This window comes from Rissa tridactyla, chromosome 5 (genome assembly GCF_028500815.1).
Source record: "Rissa tridactyla isolate bRisTri1 chromosome 5, bRisTri1.patW.cur.20221130, whole genome shotgun sequence".
Lineage (NCBI taxonomy): Eukaryota > Metazoa > Chordata > Aves > Charadriiformes > Laridae > Rissa > Rissa tridactyla.
This window is the reverse complement of record NC_071470.1, coordinates 81,861,960-81,877,715: the sequence shown is the minus strand read 5'-3', so window position 1 is coordinate 81,877,715 and position 15,756 is coordinate 81,861,960. Positions and strand designations below refer to the sequence as shown.

The 15,756-nt window shown below is 47.2% G+C and overlaps 1 protein-coding gene across 10 annotated transcripts in view; it reads right to left on the bottom strand.

Moving 5' to 3' along the window:
- Positions 1 to 14,694, bottom strand: part of USO1 (USO1 vesicle transport factor) — a 32,854-nt gene extending 18,160 nt beyond the window's left edge. For 4 of the 10 annotated variants that reach the window (XM_054202539.1, XM_054202542.1, XM_054202540.1 and 1 more), the window contains exons 1-7: positions 14,532 to 14,694; positions 14,121 to 14,207; positions 13,936 to 14,000; positions 7,614 to 7,693; positions 2,360 to 2,460; positions 310 to 412; positions 98 to 153 (exon numbers count right to left, since the gene is read on the bottom strand). In XM_054202539.1, the coding sequence (XP_054058514.1) occupies positions 98 to 153; positions 310 to 412; positions 2,360 to 2,460; positions 7,614 to 7,693; positions 13,936 to 14,000; positions 14,121 to 14,207; positions 14,532 to 14,597 (558 nt within the window). In that variant the 5' untranslated portion in view covers positions 14,598 to 14,694. Of the gene's footprint in view, positions 1 to 97; positions 154 to 309; positions 413 to 2,359; positions 2,461 to 5,349; positions 5,641 to 5,719; positions 5,732 to 5,996; positions 6,093 to 7,613; positions 7,694 to 13,935; positions 14,001 to 14,120; positions 14,208 to 14,531 lie in introns of those variants that run through there. The other 6 variants (XM_054202537.1, XM_054202541.1, XM_054202538.1 and 3 more) reach the window with 4 other exon arrangements.
- Between the last annotated feature and the right edge of the window lie 1,062 nt (positions 14,695 to 15,756).

Genomic DNA, 15,756 nt, shown 5'->3' with positions numbered 1-15,756 from the left:
TTTCTTTACGTTAATCCAAATTCTGCACAAGTACTAAGCAACTCAAGTGACAGTTACTATTTAGTAAGGGGATAAACTGCCTCTGTTCTGTACTTACATCATTTCGTATAACCTCCCTAGAGTCCGCTAGTAAATCCATGAGCCTGGAAACACCTGCAAGAAACACATTTTTAAAAAAGCATTAAAAAGGTGCAGCTTTTTCATGCTGGAGGTCTTTAAAACACATGACTCGAGACTCCTCTAGCCCTCTGCCATGATAATTGCTGAGCTTCCAGCTTCAAGTTGATCAGCGATAACTCAACCACTTACCCATCGGGCTGACAAGAATTATCTGCTGCACTTGAGGTCCTTGCTGCTTTAGAAGAGATGTAAGTAGTTTCACTCCAGGCCAACGAACATGGAAATCAAATTCCTGCAAAGACGAAGAGGAGTACATGAAGTAGTAAGTTCCTCGGGATTGAGCTTTCTGTTCTAGACACCGGTTATGAACGGACAGCAAACAGACAATGAGTTTCACGTCCTGTCAATTTCTTTTTCCATCCATCCTATTACGGCACACAGCCAGCAAGTCTGTTCCATGGTTCTATTTTATTAGCACCAACCTGAACTCCCAGCAGTTTTCCTTTACTCCCTCTCTTCTGGGGTAGCTTTCCGAGCTACTTCTTTCTAAAAACCAGTCAAGTCCAATCCTCCAGGGATCAGCCCATTGTTACCCAGACATCCAAGAGTCAAGAAAAGCAAGCCCTTTTGTATCTTCTTCATATTCCCAAAGACTAACAGCAGCTCCTCTTAAAATCGTGTCTTGTCAGCAAGAGAAAGCTCAACAACTACTAAGTCCACAGACAGACTTGACCAACCACAAGAAACCTTTGGGCTCCCCAGGTCAGCTCTAACTCCTTCCACAGCCGGGGACCGGACCCTCACATCAGCGGAGTTCCCTCGCAGAGCTTTCGGTACTGCTCATACTGCTGCTTTTAAAGCCTCACCTTCAAATAAACCGGTAGATTGCTAATTTGGACAAGCAGTCTTATTTTAACTTTGTTCCTACTTCCAAGTGAAAACGGAGCACGTGTCATCCTTGTCTCAGCACCTGACCTACCTCAGGCACTGGCCAAGGTCAAGATCTCCACTCTACTTGCTGCAGAGCGGTGCAACTGATCCATTTTCTAGCCCAACAGGGTAGAAGGTTTATAAAGCTTTTTCTAAAACTGAGCCTAGCACAGGACAAACCCTGAATGGCATGATATTGTTAGCAAAAAGCACACTGAACTAAGGCATCTGCAGAGAAAAAGAGCGGATAATTTACAAGACACATCGCAGGCTTGCAGCTCTGCACAATACTATATACGTTTTTATCAAGTGACACTTGCGTGTGCAATTCAGCAGTCACACAGCTCCACCTATGGGTTTCACCTGTCTTTAGGAGAGATGTTTGCTGTATTCATCTTGCAGATCTCAGATTTGGACCAATAAAATTAACAGCACCCCACTGCCGAGTAAGGCCCTAGATCCTGGACTTTCCTAAAATACATATTGCATTTATGCATCTCAGGAATATATCTACAAGTCAGCCTTCCACGCTCACTAAATAGTTTTATAGGACTGTCAGCCGCAGGCAGCAGTTTCAGAAAGGTAATTTTACTAACTCACTAACCGTAGTCTACAAAACTGTGCTCCTGATTTGCATTTCCATTTACCGAGGCTGGAATCTGGCACTTGGGGATTAACCCTCAGATACACTGACAAACGTTTAATACTGCTGAAAGCACGACAGAAGTTCCATACGGGAAGAGCAGAACATCATCTTTTTACCGAAGATGGACTATGAAGGAAATGGAAAAAATAAAAAATAAAGAAGTGATTCACATTGCTCTTTTTCTCTCAAGCACAATCATATTCTTAGCTTGGAAACAGGATTTTTAACAGTTGAGAAAAAAGAGGCAGTCCTTGAGGATAAAGCCGTTGGAAAACGAGTTAAGCACATCATGCTGATGGAAAGCAGTCGCCCTTTCTGCTTGAACTGCATCTCAACAGACATTACTACCCCATTATCATTTAACGATTACCCGAAAAATCATCCTTGCGCGAGTGACAACAGTTGCTATTCGCGGAACAATAGCTTTTACTGTTTCTAATGGAGTATCCAAAACCCTTTCAATGTTAGGCTGCTTTAAAAGCTGCACTAACAGCCTTCATCCCGTCCTCGCCCACCTCCAAGCCCCCATTCGCTATGTCCAAGAACACCTCACACTTGACAGGGGCTTGCCTAGGACGACAAAACCGGCTTCATCCATTAAAATAACCTCCCTGTACCGCAGCAGGCATCTCTCACTATGGCCAGTAAGAGACTGGTACTCACCTCCACCAGGGCCAGCAGGAGCGTGACATTTTCTTGCTGTTTAATGAAAATCTCTGTGAACTGACTGCCCAGATCATCAACTTGTTTTGGCAAGTTTTCTTCTGTAATGGTAAAGAAACTATGTATTACAACACGGGATTGGAAGAACTTCAGGTAGTTGTGATACTTATTTTTACTAAAATAGGGCCACAAAAATGTTCAGAGTCATTGCTATCATGTTAATGGAATTATTTTCAAAACAAACACGCAAGCTTTGGACAAAATAGTAAACCTACATTACTCTAAACACAACTTTTATTGAGAAGTGTTTTGTTTTAAAAATAGGAGGGAACCAAGAATCTACCAAAACTCATTCCAGCATTAGAAGAAAAAAAAATCCTATTTCCATTGATCATATCCAACCGGATCGACAGTTCCCACCCCCACAGTTGCCAGTTCCAGGTCTGACCGAGCACGCTCTTGAGTGAGCGGAGAATTCAGAGAGAAGGAGAGAACCCCCCCAGCAGCAGAGGAGCAGAAACCCTCTAAGCGGCCACGTCCACATGCAGCTGAACCGGGCCACTAGAGAGGTTCCTCATCAGGAACACGGAAAAGCAAAGCACATCCATAGGGAGAGGCTTGAAGCGAGAGATAAGGAATATAAACCATCTAAGGCTAAATGGCTCAAACGCCTCATTCATTTCTTTTGGTTTAGCAACAGAAGAGATCTAAATATCAGGCAAGGAGGGTAAGCTTGAAATAGATGAGCATCAAAACCTCTCAGTCTTGGAACGTGAATTAATTTCACAAGGGAAATGAAAAGCCACTCTGTTATTTACTCTTCAGTTGTGTAGAACTGGGGTAGCACCCGAATTTCATCTTACACAATTACTTCATGCATCACTGTTGCACAAACAAAAAATAAAAAAAAACATGCAAACAACAGCTCTGCACCACAGCTGTTTCTCTGGGCTGAGTGACGGCTTAGAGAGCTGTTTCACAAAACAACCCTACGTAGGTACTCCTGCAGGGCATGGTTACGGAACTTCAGCTGAAAAACTGAGGAAGAGTAACTCCAATTCAAAGGGAGTTGTTTTTATTGTAACTTCATTGTGGACAGGAAGAGAGGACATTTCGTTCAGCCCTCAGCTGCTCCGCAGCCGTCAAACACAGTCCTCTCAAGAGGGGCAGGAATTCAGTTTCACGTGACACCAGCCGCCACCCCATATGAAACGAGCCTCTCATTGAGTTTAAAGAACAGGTTGGTTCTTGGCTTGGTTGCTGCTTTCCTGCCTTCTCCCCGAAACCCCTGAGCCCCCCTGCCCAGGCTCTGCTCTGTGCCCCACGCTTCACCGCGGAGCCGCAGCGAAGGCGCCGCTGCTCGTCTTCGAAATGGGGTTGCCCTACAAATCACGCAGGCCTACATTCAGCGCTGCGACACCGTCCCACGCGAGCTGATGAAAACACGGGCACGGGAACATATGGCACAGAAAACAGCTGGTAAAGCCTCTGAATTTCTCCAAAGGTCTGATTTGGTTGAGCAAAGGCAAAACCAGGATTTTTGCTCCTGCCCAGACTGCAGGATTCACAGCCTTATCCAGGAGTCACTAACAAGCCATTAACAACTGAGCAGCTATAAAATGGGTCAAAGACCACACATAATCTTCAAACTCCGGACCTTGTCAGGGGTATGGCAGAACAGAGGAACAAAAGACTCTACCATAAAAATTTGGTGCCAAGAAAACAATTTTGATTCCACCGACCCAATTCAAACTGTTGGCGATGGTGATTCACTGCAAGGTATCAGTTTATAAGATCTACTTTTTAAGGATTTCCAATCCAGGAAAGAGGTTTTTTGTTTAGCTTTTCAGCCGTCAGCGAGTAGCTGACCGTTTCTCTCATGTAGGATGGCTACATTTCTCCCTCGAAGCAGGTTAATCGGTAGGTAGCTTACAAGCGGGAGAGAGAAGCAGCACCAGTCTGCTCTAAATTTTTAGCTGCAGAAATTATGAAACACTAACAAAAGATGACAAAAGGGAGGACAGACAGTGTGCAAAAATAACTCTAGCCCAGGCATGTGGCATCTAACAGTGTACGAGTCCGACAGTGAGCTCGCTGAAGACGAGGGGCTTGTCGAGTCTGGCTCACTCCTGGTTTAGGTGAACAAACAAAAACCACAGGCAAGGCAACTCCCCAGAAGTCGAGTTGCTCACTCGCTGCTGTAGAATAAGAGGCAACTCCGCCGAGAATCCTACACGCATTGCACGCACTAGAGCTTCCCGCAAACCAAGCAAAGCCCATACACCTAAACTTTTTTTCTTTTAAATAGGTGCTTAAGCCAAAATACTTCATTTTGAATTTTCCATGAGCTGCGACTGAACATCTTGTCCTTTACCCAAGCTCAGCTACAAATAGCAAATGTTTGAACTACGGATTCCTCCTAATCCCAGCTCCCATCCTCGCTCAAGTTCCGGGTGCTAAGGCAAAACCTGAGCAGTATACGCAGCTTACACAGTAATACACGTAACTTATTCCAAAAGCTTGACTCTAGCTCAGGATGTATAAGATTCTTCTATAAAAGGGACATATTAAAGTTATCTTTTCTTTTTCCTCAACTCTTCCTTGTCCTATCAGTATTTCTTCTACTAAATTTAAAAAAGAGACCAAGAGGAGACAGACAGAAAGTAACAGGCAAAGTGAAACTGCATCTTCTACTGATGGGGATACACCACAGATCTTCCAACCAGACTTCTACCCGTAATCACCCTTTAAATCTACCCTTTCACAGGGCTCAAGTAAAGAGAATGACTTCCATCTATTAAGATTAGCTCTTAGTGACTGACTCACAAGCAGCACTGCAAAGTAGAACGTAATCTTAAAATAAACACGACATGCATTTTGATAAATTTAAAAAAGGAGAACACACAAAGCGTTAGTGGTAACTTACAGCAGAACTGCACACTGTATTTGAACATGCATCGCTTAAAAGAGACACTGTGAAGGATGCTCACGTGCAGCACTTGCATGTGTGTCAGACTTCAGGGCTTCTTGCAAACAGAAACTGTTCACAAACCTTTGCCCGTTAAAGTCCTGCCAGTGCCGAAGCTGTGCACTTTCATGACATCCTAAACAAGAATTGATCATCATTACCGTCTCTGGAGATCTGCTGGCAATTCAGCATGCCCAAATCACATGAGAAATAAAATTGGCAAGACGCTCCGCTCCAAAGAAAACATGTAGAGCAGAATGCAAAAAGCTTTCGCTAAGCTCCAATGCAAGTCTTTACAGTGTCCTTTTTAAACGGCGGCAAGCGTTATGGGTGAGAGTGGCAACTAGGCCTAAAACAAAGTGCCATATTTGTATAAGTAAAGGTTCTTTTACCTTCAGAATCATCTGTCAGTGCAGAGAAAAGAAAAAGAAACAAGAGAAAGGTTTACAAGTTGAATAGCTTCCCCAACAGCACAACCAGTAGCAGCATAAGCTGAGATTTTCAAAGCAGCCGTCCTAGCTTTCTACGGTAGCAATTACTCCTTCCAGTAGTTCTTGTGGAAGTGGCCAAGCGAAGCAACCCCGTAACTCTTACAACACTGGTGATCGCACAAGCGTCACTCCAGTTTGTCAGCTCTTTGCTCTTCCTCAGAGACTGCTAATAACATACTTGTCAAGTCCATAATCGAGGCCACCACCAGGAACACGGATCCACCAGCAGTATAAAACTCTGGTCTTGTTCAAAACCTCTTTCATCAAGATCAGGCAACTGGATGAACGAGGAAAAGGGCGGCAAATAAGCCAAGCCACAGTTTGAGAGGTGCTTAAGGATAACACGTCACAGAAGGCTTTCAGCTTGCAAGTCTCTCGCAGCTACCCAAGATGAGATACTCCATTGCAGAAGGCACCGTGACAGGACATAGTGCACAGCCTTACTGCCTGCAGCGTCTCTTTTAAGGCCTCACAGCCCTACAGCCAACTGCAGGCAGAAGTTGCGCCCATTCACAGGAGCATTCCCACTCCACTGCATGTAGTGGAAACTGAAAAACGAGGTACAAGTGCTGTCAGGGACTAGACTCTTCAGGTCCACGGCAAATGCAGGATGTTATGAACCCACATATATTCACTCATCTCAAAGTTATCCTTCTGCTCACACTGTGCTCATTTTTGCCCAAGACCTCTGATTATTATTTTTTTTGGACAAGTAGTATGATGGATTTTCATGTTGATTCACCCAAAAGCAGAATGGATATCCTACAAGACTTTTTTCCTCTGGCAGAGTCACCTACCTGGCAGTTGCCTGCACGACTGTAACTGGCACCTGGTCTCCACTCTCCCCACTGATGGTGATGGAGGCAAGCATCTGACAGACATCGCTCTGATGAGGCCTCCTCCCAAGCTAGCACTTGCCCAGCCCTCAGCCAGATCCCATCCCCTTTCTCAAGTCTGTCCTTGATGCTAAAAACTGGGACGCTTAGACTGTCCTGCCTTCCGCACCATTCACCCTTCAAGAGCCCAAAATGCTTGTAAGCCACAGCTGGGTTATTGTCAGCAGCATCATCTGGCTCTTCTCCAGTCTGAGCACTCATGGCTCCGTTTCATGGATGTAGTTCTAAGAACGTTCCTCTTGCCCAAGCCTAATTTGGGATACTGCTGTCACTTTCTTCAGAGCACTGATGTCTCTGTGAAACATAGGGTTATTTTTAACAGCTGCAACCGTTTCACCGGCCTTTGAGACCAGTTTTTATGGCCTATCAAGAGAGGCCTTCAAACATAAAATAGCGGCAGGAGGAGCAGGGAGTTTGCGAGCCTGGCCATGTAGTGTCTGCTTCTCCAGATAACTATCCTGGGAAGGACAGGCAGAGTCTCTTTCTAAATTGCCACAGAAGGGCTGGAAAAGGTTTTCACACTTACATATAGCCACCTTATCATAGGTACCTGAGCTTTTCTCTCTCAATATCCCTGTTAAATCATCAGATAGCAGTATCCCATTTGACAGCAATAGCCAGCACTGCCCTTTCCCATTTACAAAAAACAATTAATTATCCCATTCCAACCTGGCTGCTGTTCACAGAATATAGTTTTTTAAATTAATAAGCAAGTCATTCAGTATTACTTTAATGCAAGTTGCATACAACAAGTTTTTTTTAGCATTGTTGTCACAGCTACACAATAAGAAAGCAGGTCTCAGCATTAGTAAATCACAGGGTGTTACAGTTTATCATTTGAACAAAACCACAAGGAAAGCACCCCCCCATTAACACAGCTAGTACTGCCAAGCGCTTACCTTGCTCCTCCTCTTCTAGGTCATTCGATATTACATTGTAGAGAGTGTCCAAGGCATAGCCAATTATTTCAGAATCTGAACTGCAAACAAAAGAACCACTTTTCTTTAATAACTTATTTCCAACTACTCTTACAACATCGTTTTTCTGCACATGCAGCTCCCTTTGCAGCATTAGAGTGAGAGAGGGACTGACATTGACAGGCGTTTTGTAATACCATGTAACCATCAACCGCCCAGTCCCTGAATGGAGTCAGACTCCTTTGCCCAGTTCCGCTCCCTCAGGTGACCCCATCCAGAAGATCTGGTGACACAAGATGACCGCAGGAAGCTTCACTCTAAGTGTGTCTTCCATTTCCTGAGTCACTCCTCCTAACCTGCTCCTCGAGTATACCGGGAGAAATCTCCGGGAGGAACTGGGACCCTTTCCCAGAAGGTCACCCAAGGAAGCTGCAGAGAAGCTTCTGCACCATCCCAGGGAGGACCCCCCCCACTAACCCATCAGCAAGAACCAGGGGCCAAACCTTGCACTCCACATGAACGCAACGGCAACAGCTGCAGATTGTCCCAAGCGGGCCAGCCCTCATGTCACCTACTCGGACTACACCCAGTTATTACGGGTTTTTCCACTCCAAGCATCCCCAGGAAGCCGCTGGGCAGCCAACCTAAGCATTAGGTCACCTGCTTACACCAAGACTATTCCTTAATAAACCCTGCTTGAAGAGAAACCTGATTCTTCTGCTTTGCAAAGCCTGAACAACCCATAAACCCTACGCTACAATAAAGATCCCGTCCAAGAGTTCTGGGGGGAAGCGTAACCATTTTTGCTGCTTGCTTTGTTGCTCATAGATCAGGAAAGTGTGAAAGCACAGCTGGTCAAAAAAAACAAAAGGAAAAGGAAACCTAACATCCCAAAGGAAGGCACCTCAGACTGCAAAGGGCACACACCTCGGCTATTTTCGTGGCTTGCCCAGCATCACAAGAGCGTGCTGGCAAAACAAGACCCCTCATTCAAAATCCTCGGTATTTGCTTTCACCGAGCTCTAATGCATACAAAGTAAGGATCCACACCGAGGATAAATTTGCATTTTAAGAAGCTACTAGGCCAGTCCAGAGCAGAGGCGTAAAAAATAACCCGTCTAACCAGCAATCTTAAAAGCCAAGCCTTAATTGAGGCCAGCTATCTCTGCTAGACCACTCATTAAAGATGACAGACCTACAGAAGTTGCTGCAACCAAGAAAACTAGAGAAGCCTGAAGGTGAGCCACTAGCTTTGAGAAGACAGAATGGAGCAATCTGTACCTACATTTCCTGTATCACTACAGCAAGGGCTTTAGCGAGCTGTCAAAGCGACGCCTCGCCTCCCTTCCTTCGACTCTCACACTAATTCAAAAGGTAGAAATAATCAGGCGTCAGTGTAGTTTGTTCTTTCACGTCGGGTTTTGAATTGAATCCTGGTCCTGCTGATGTCCTCCCAGGACACCTCAGTGTGTCACTCAACTCGTACCATACTCATACCTGCTTTTAAGCTGGACTGTGATGGAAACAAAATGGAGGAGGGGGAGGAAATTATCTCCTCCTCTGCCAAACTGTTAGTCAAAGCAAGTAAAGAAAGTTTTTGGTCCATGTAAACGGTCTTGTCCAGCAGGTGTGCTGAGATTCCCAGCCTGCTTACGTTTTCCTTTTATTGTAAATTTAGTTCTTCAACACAACACTCCAAAGCCTATGGTTTCCTTTTCATGTAACTGAAACAATTCCACATCTGAAAAACACGTAGAAATTATTTCCTGGAGACTTCAAAAAAAAAAAAAACAACAACAAGCTGCAGCCTTGCTTTTCCTTTCCCTGTTCCAGGTCATCACAGCAGCTACAGAAGAATAGGCAAATTTTAGGTAGATGTGGTAAAAGCAGGCCTTGTTTCTCTTACCGGAAGAGGAACACATCACAAAATGAGGACAGCGGCGTCCTGTCTTTACCACTCACTGCCTTGCTACCATCTGCTGTTCACCACACACAACATTTTATTGATTATTCTCTTCAGTCTGAAGCTGTGCAGCTTTTGCTCTGTAGTAAAAAAAAAGTCAGCCAAGAAGTAGACTTCCAGTCCCTCCGGCATCCATAAAAGATGCGGCCTTCATGCAGTGCAACAGTCCAGGGTAAGCCGCCTCGGGCGTCCTCCCTCTGCTGGTTGTGCTTTTCTGCGGCACTCGACCAAGATGTCAGCGCAGCGCCACAGAGAAGCACCTCAGGGAACCCAAGGCGCCCGTGTGTTGTCCTGCCCAGGCAGGGTGCCTCAGAAATGCCTTTACCTATTCTTCTACCATTAGGGCGTTTCACTGTCAGAATGGAGACAGGCATCATCCACCCTGTCAGGAAAAGGAGAACGTTCCTATCGCGTCATCAATCATAGCCTGCCTAGAAAGGAGGGCATTTTGTTACCCCTGAAAACTCAAGTCATGGAAAAGCTATCAAAGGGATAACAACATTTACATTATCTCTTACAGAAGCGTTAATGAGAAGCATATTACAAGTCGAAAATTTGGAACTAACAGCACATAAATAACTGAGGTCTGTGCCTTAAGAAAAAAAAGAATTCTTTCTCTTTGGTTCATATTAGGTTTCAAACTATGAAAATTGTCACGCTGACATTTAAAAACCTTGTTATGTAAGCCCAACCAAAGCAGTTAACGATCGAGTTGACTTCTCACTCTGGTGCCCGCTCCCACACCAACAGTTAAGTGATACTGGCCTGTTCTGCGCTCCATGCCAAATTACTTTTCAAAATAATCCCTGGTGGGATGTGGCAACATGTAGACAGCAAGTCAGGAAAAGTCCGCTTGCAGATCACAGTTCCTACTTCATATTACAAAATAAACCCATGGCACAAGAGTCTGGAACATTTAAGGGCTGACTCGGGGGTGTTACCGGGCTCCAGGATGGCTGATGCCCGTAGCTGAAGAACTAGTGCAAGAAGTCTGTTTTCTACAGAACGAGTTTTAAGTACTCAGGCAGGAGACAGAGCTTAAGGCAATCTACAAGTAAACCACATAACAAGTGTGTTCGTCTCCGAGACAGAAGCCGTGTATTTCGGTTCCAGATACAGGCTGTAAATAGTCCGAAGCAGCAGTGCAAGATCTGAGGACAGAAATGAGAAGAGGACACAAGAAGCGCTCACCATTTCAGTGCAGCCATGCAAATCAGGCCTCCTCCCTACTGACGCTAGGAGATGAAGCTATAAATGCCTCGTACTAACAACCTCAGAATTAAGAAAACACCAGCATGCCTTAAAAAGCAAAGAGCTAAAGTGTGATTCTCTACAAGGGAAGTAAATGATTAGCAGAACAACAAGGCTGCAAACGGAAACAAGGAAAGAACTACTACTAGAGAGCTGACACCCTAATTTGTGCTTCACTTCAAATTCCAAGGGAAGGAACAATCGATTCACCAAAATCAGGGCATGCACCAGAGATGAGAGACAGCTGCTTTTTCACTCAAGGGCTACACGAATAATAACGTAATTCTCAGAAAAGATAAGAGCTGTGCTATCGCTGAGAAGGTCTTAAAATCAAATGATTTTCGACTAGATCCTGATTTCACAATGAGCTTCTTTGCATTAGGAAATAATCATCTCTTACCAGCAAACTTGTTGCAGTTTTTCATAGAGCTATTACAGATTCCAGCAAGGCAGGTGCCGCGGAGGATCACACACTTGTGCATCTTGAACTATCCCATTAATTTTTGGTAAATACCTAATAGGAAAGAGTGCCCGCAGTTGTCCTGTTCTCACGTTACAGTCTCCGTACACAGCTACCCGTTCCACACAGGCCCTGTGAGTCCAGACCCTGCCTGCTGCTGGCCGCTCCCCCAGAACTCTTTCCACCCAAACATCCAGCCCTGCAAAAAAGGCTGGGAGCAGAGTAAGCCCCACCTGGTACAGCCCAATCAAGCCTTTCTTCAACCAAACTGTGAACGACAAGGGGAACCTCGTGGATTCCATTCACATTCTGATGCACACGAAGCACAGCACCTACAGGCACAGGTCCCAGAGCGCAGACAGGCGTGTAACATCTCCCATCAGTAACTTACCCATCCGCAGCTCCGCAGCCAAAAAGCTGCACCTGAAGAGCTCCACCACCCGTCCTCGGGCCAACCTCATAATCACTGAAAAGTCATTTCCCTAAAACTAAGCTACACAGGAAAACAAAACAGCATACTGTTTTCCTGGTCCTTTCATATTTCTGATCAAATCAGACCTTCTGTAGTCTTAAACTTCACAGCAACACAGTCAAAATACAGGACCAGCGCATGCAAGTCACTCACGTGAACACTGTCACATGCGAGAGGACAACTCGAGTCAATCATTGACTTCTGTTTTCTCTGAAGGTGCATTGCTGCTTCTTAAACATAACCTCAAACAGCTGCAACGCACAAAAAAAAAAAAAGAGGAGGACAAGACGAGACAACGAGCATATTTACTTCCACAGAAAGCTTCAGGGCACCTCAGGTGGGCACAGGAAAGGTCTGGAGATCCCACCCCACCTGGGCATACGCACTGAAACGGCCACGACAGCCCTGTCCTCTGTCAGGCCACCAGCCTCGCTGGTCAATATGCCCATCACACCAGGCTGTGGGGACAGCTGAGCCTGCGACTCATTTATCAGCCAGTTACTCTGATGAGCTGGCTGTGTTTTGTATTCCTACCACTGGAAGAGCCCCCAAAGCCTCCCCTCTACCATCACTCACACCGCCCGTAACACACACCTGAACTCATCAGACACCAGGGATACAACCAGACCTCTCAGATGAACCCCAGCATACCAGAGGTGGGCCAGCTGACATGCTTATCCACCGTAAAACACGCTATAGGAAACTTGCCTATCAGCATTTTGTGGAAAACAGCATTTTTTCAGATGAAAACCCAAAACCCAGAAAGATCTATTTACTGTTTTGTGAACTGCAGCCCGAGCCACACAACACATGTGCACAGAGCCCCACCACGCACAAATTCCAAAGGGACAACTGGAGCCCAAAAAGCACAGAAAAGCTCTCGAGTTCCTGCCCCAAGGGTTCGGGTTGGCATCTCAAAGGAAAGGAGATCAGTAAAGCCCCACCTCCCTTCGCAAAGTTCAAATCTGGCCTCAAGAGCAGATAAGTGGAGGAAAGCAGGCTCCCTGACCTCATTTTTTTGAAGGGCTTCCCCTTCACATCAGTGACAGTTACTCCTACAACCTTCCCTTTTACCGTTTGCACCATTTGAGTTATACGCAGGCCAAACATTCACTTTTAACTACCCAGCCAAGGGAACAGAAGTAACACGGGCTCATCTAGACACCAGCCCCTGGCAGAACCGGCCAGGTGAGAAGGCCACCAGCAGCCTTCGGCTTCTTGTCCTTCTCGTCCTATATAGACAAGCGGAGCAGGACGCCTTCTTCTAGACACTGAACTGCTGCTTTCCTCTTTCTCCTTTGCCTTGACCTTAGAAGACATGCTCCTGCCTCCCACGTACCCATGTGTAAGTACTCCATATATGCCCTCATGACTGTTTTATATATATTTACCAGCTTTATGTTCAAATCCAGACTGAAAGGCTGTCACACCACACTTGCCTACTTAAGCACCGAGACCGTGCAGTGTTTGAAGCTTAAATTAGAGCACTGCAAACAGGTTACAAGTTCCAACACGTGGGTACTGTCAGCTACAGCAACGGGATCCACTGCAGAAAGAGATGGGTAGCAAAGGTATCTTAAATGCTGGATTGCATAAATATTACATTCCAGTCTACATCAAGAATTTAGATTTCACAGCAGCCACGGAGTCCAGCTGAACCCTTCAAAATAAATGCCTGCATTACTCCCCATCACAGAGTTATCCTAACGATTCCCATGATGGCACACACCTGAGGAAACACACATTTGCTGACTTCATTCATTTCCTCTGAATTCTGTCTGTTTCACCTTTTGCCCAGTAACAGGTTGATGCGGGTTATTTCAAATACTATATATACTCAACTTTATCATTTTGGATTTACCTTTCCACAGTAGTGAAAACTGACCAGGAGAAGCGTTAAGGTGCACTTTGGTACCATCTTTACTCTACAACTGCTCTTTTCTGCCCCTCATCCAAGTTGCTGGCATTCTGTTCTTTTCACCTCTGACTGAAGTCTGTCCTCACAAAAGGCCACCGCGCCAGAAGAGTTGTGAGGAACCCAGCTCCCCTCCTGCCTTCGCTGGCACATAGAACCACGTCTGGGTTTGTCAGTTCCTGGAGCAGAGCAGGGTCGGGTTCTGGGCTGGAGGTGGCTGCCGGGAGACAGCAACGTGCTTACCGGTCTGTCTGAAGAACGTGGATGAGATGTTCCATAGCCTGTATGCCCACCTCCAATCGGTACTTCTATTGGGGGAAAAATTGAACAGTTCACGGTCTAGCCCGAAGTCCAAACAAAGCTTTTAAAGAAGTACATCAAGGAAGTATTAAAAAAACACGCGGCTCTTCTGGGAGTTCGACACTTGCCTTGGATAAGGATTTAAGGGCACGCACGGCATCCCTCCGGTCATCCAGTAAAGTGGAAGAAGCCACTCTGTCACAGAGCTTCTGGATCTGGAAACACAGCAGACATCGCGGCCGGCTGCCGGGAGGAGGGACCCGCTCCCGGCGCTCCCCCGAGCACGGCGCGGCCTCGGCGCCGGCGGGGAGCGCTGCGAGAGCCCCGTTTCTCCCGGCCGTGCCCCCGCACTGCACCGGCCCCCGCCGCTCCCGCGCCTGCCCCCGCCCCGGCCCGCGGCCGGGCCCAAGGACGCTCCCCGCCGCTGCGCGGCCGCCGGGACCAGCTGTCACCGCCCGGGCCGGGGGCGGCGGCCGGCACCCGAGGACAGCGCTCCCCGCCCCGGCCCGCGGCCTCCCCCGCCGCTAGGCCCCGCTCACCGTCTCGGCGCCGGAGGGCTGCGGCCCGGCGCTGGGGCCGCCCATGACGCCCCGCAAGAAGTTCATGGCGGCTGGGCTGGGCTCAGCGCGGCCGGCGCAGCTCGCCCCGCGCCCCCGGCCCCGCAGCTCCCGGAGCCGCCGCCGCCCCCGACACGGAAGCGGCCGCCGCGCCTGCGCCGCCACGTGGCGCCGACGTGGCCGGCGCGGGGCGGGGCCGGGGGCGCGGGTCGGCGGGCGGAGGTTTCTCTGTTCGCGGATAACGCGCCCCATCGGCGTGACCGGCCCCGAAACCCGGCCCAGCCGCCCGCGCCTCCGGGGAGCAGCCGCGCGGCAAACGCCGAGGGCTGGAAGCCGAAATCGTGCGTTCTTACAGCGGAAAAGGTACAGGCGGCACCGGCTCCTAACGAGGAGCGAATTGCCGTGTTACGTTTTTGGAACACGCTCATCCCCAGGAGAAGCGGAACCCGAGCCGCATGCCGGCGACGGCTCAGCCTCAGAGAAGAGCACGAAGTAGTTTAATTCCCTTCAGACGCTGAATTTCCCCTCCTTGGAAGCTCCCGCGGCTCTTTGTGCCTCTGCTGAGGAAGGGCAGAATCTTCGGGCACTTGCACATCAGCTCCCGGCCTGGGCTGGCCCCCTCAGCTGTTACTGCTGATCAAATTACAGCAAATTTTATTTCAGCAATAGCAAAATAACTACTTAGACAGAAAGGAACTTACTGTCTTAAATGGGACTTAAACAAGTTCATTTCATTATAGGGAGAAAATCCCTCTCCCATCACAATTTAAATCAAGAGCTTTGTGGATTTTGTTTTCCCCATCAACTAAAGAATGAAACCCAACATTTTAAATTAAAGTCTGTAATGGAAACTAAACATTTACTCTTTTCATATTCCAAAACTATTTGCTTCCTCCCCCACCCGAAGACAGACACCAAAACCCAACACATTCGTCTAAGAAGATATCACACCAGTCATTACAAAATAGACATTTGTCAAGCAGTTTTCTTCATTTTTAACTGCACTTATTGTAACATCAAAAATGAAGCCCCGAGTACCTCCAGCCTGTGAGGAGCTACGTAGGCTGTTGCAGGCAGCAAACCCCTCAGCCTCATACAAAGACACAGGGCAATACATGTCACCTCTGCAACACTTCACACCCACCTGCAACTTATCTCTCCCCTGCCCCACCTTCTCCACCTTCGAGGGAAACACCTTTTACCCACC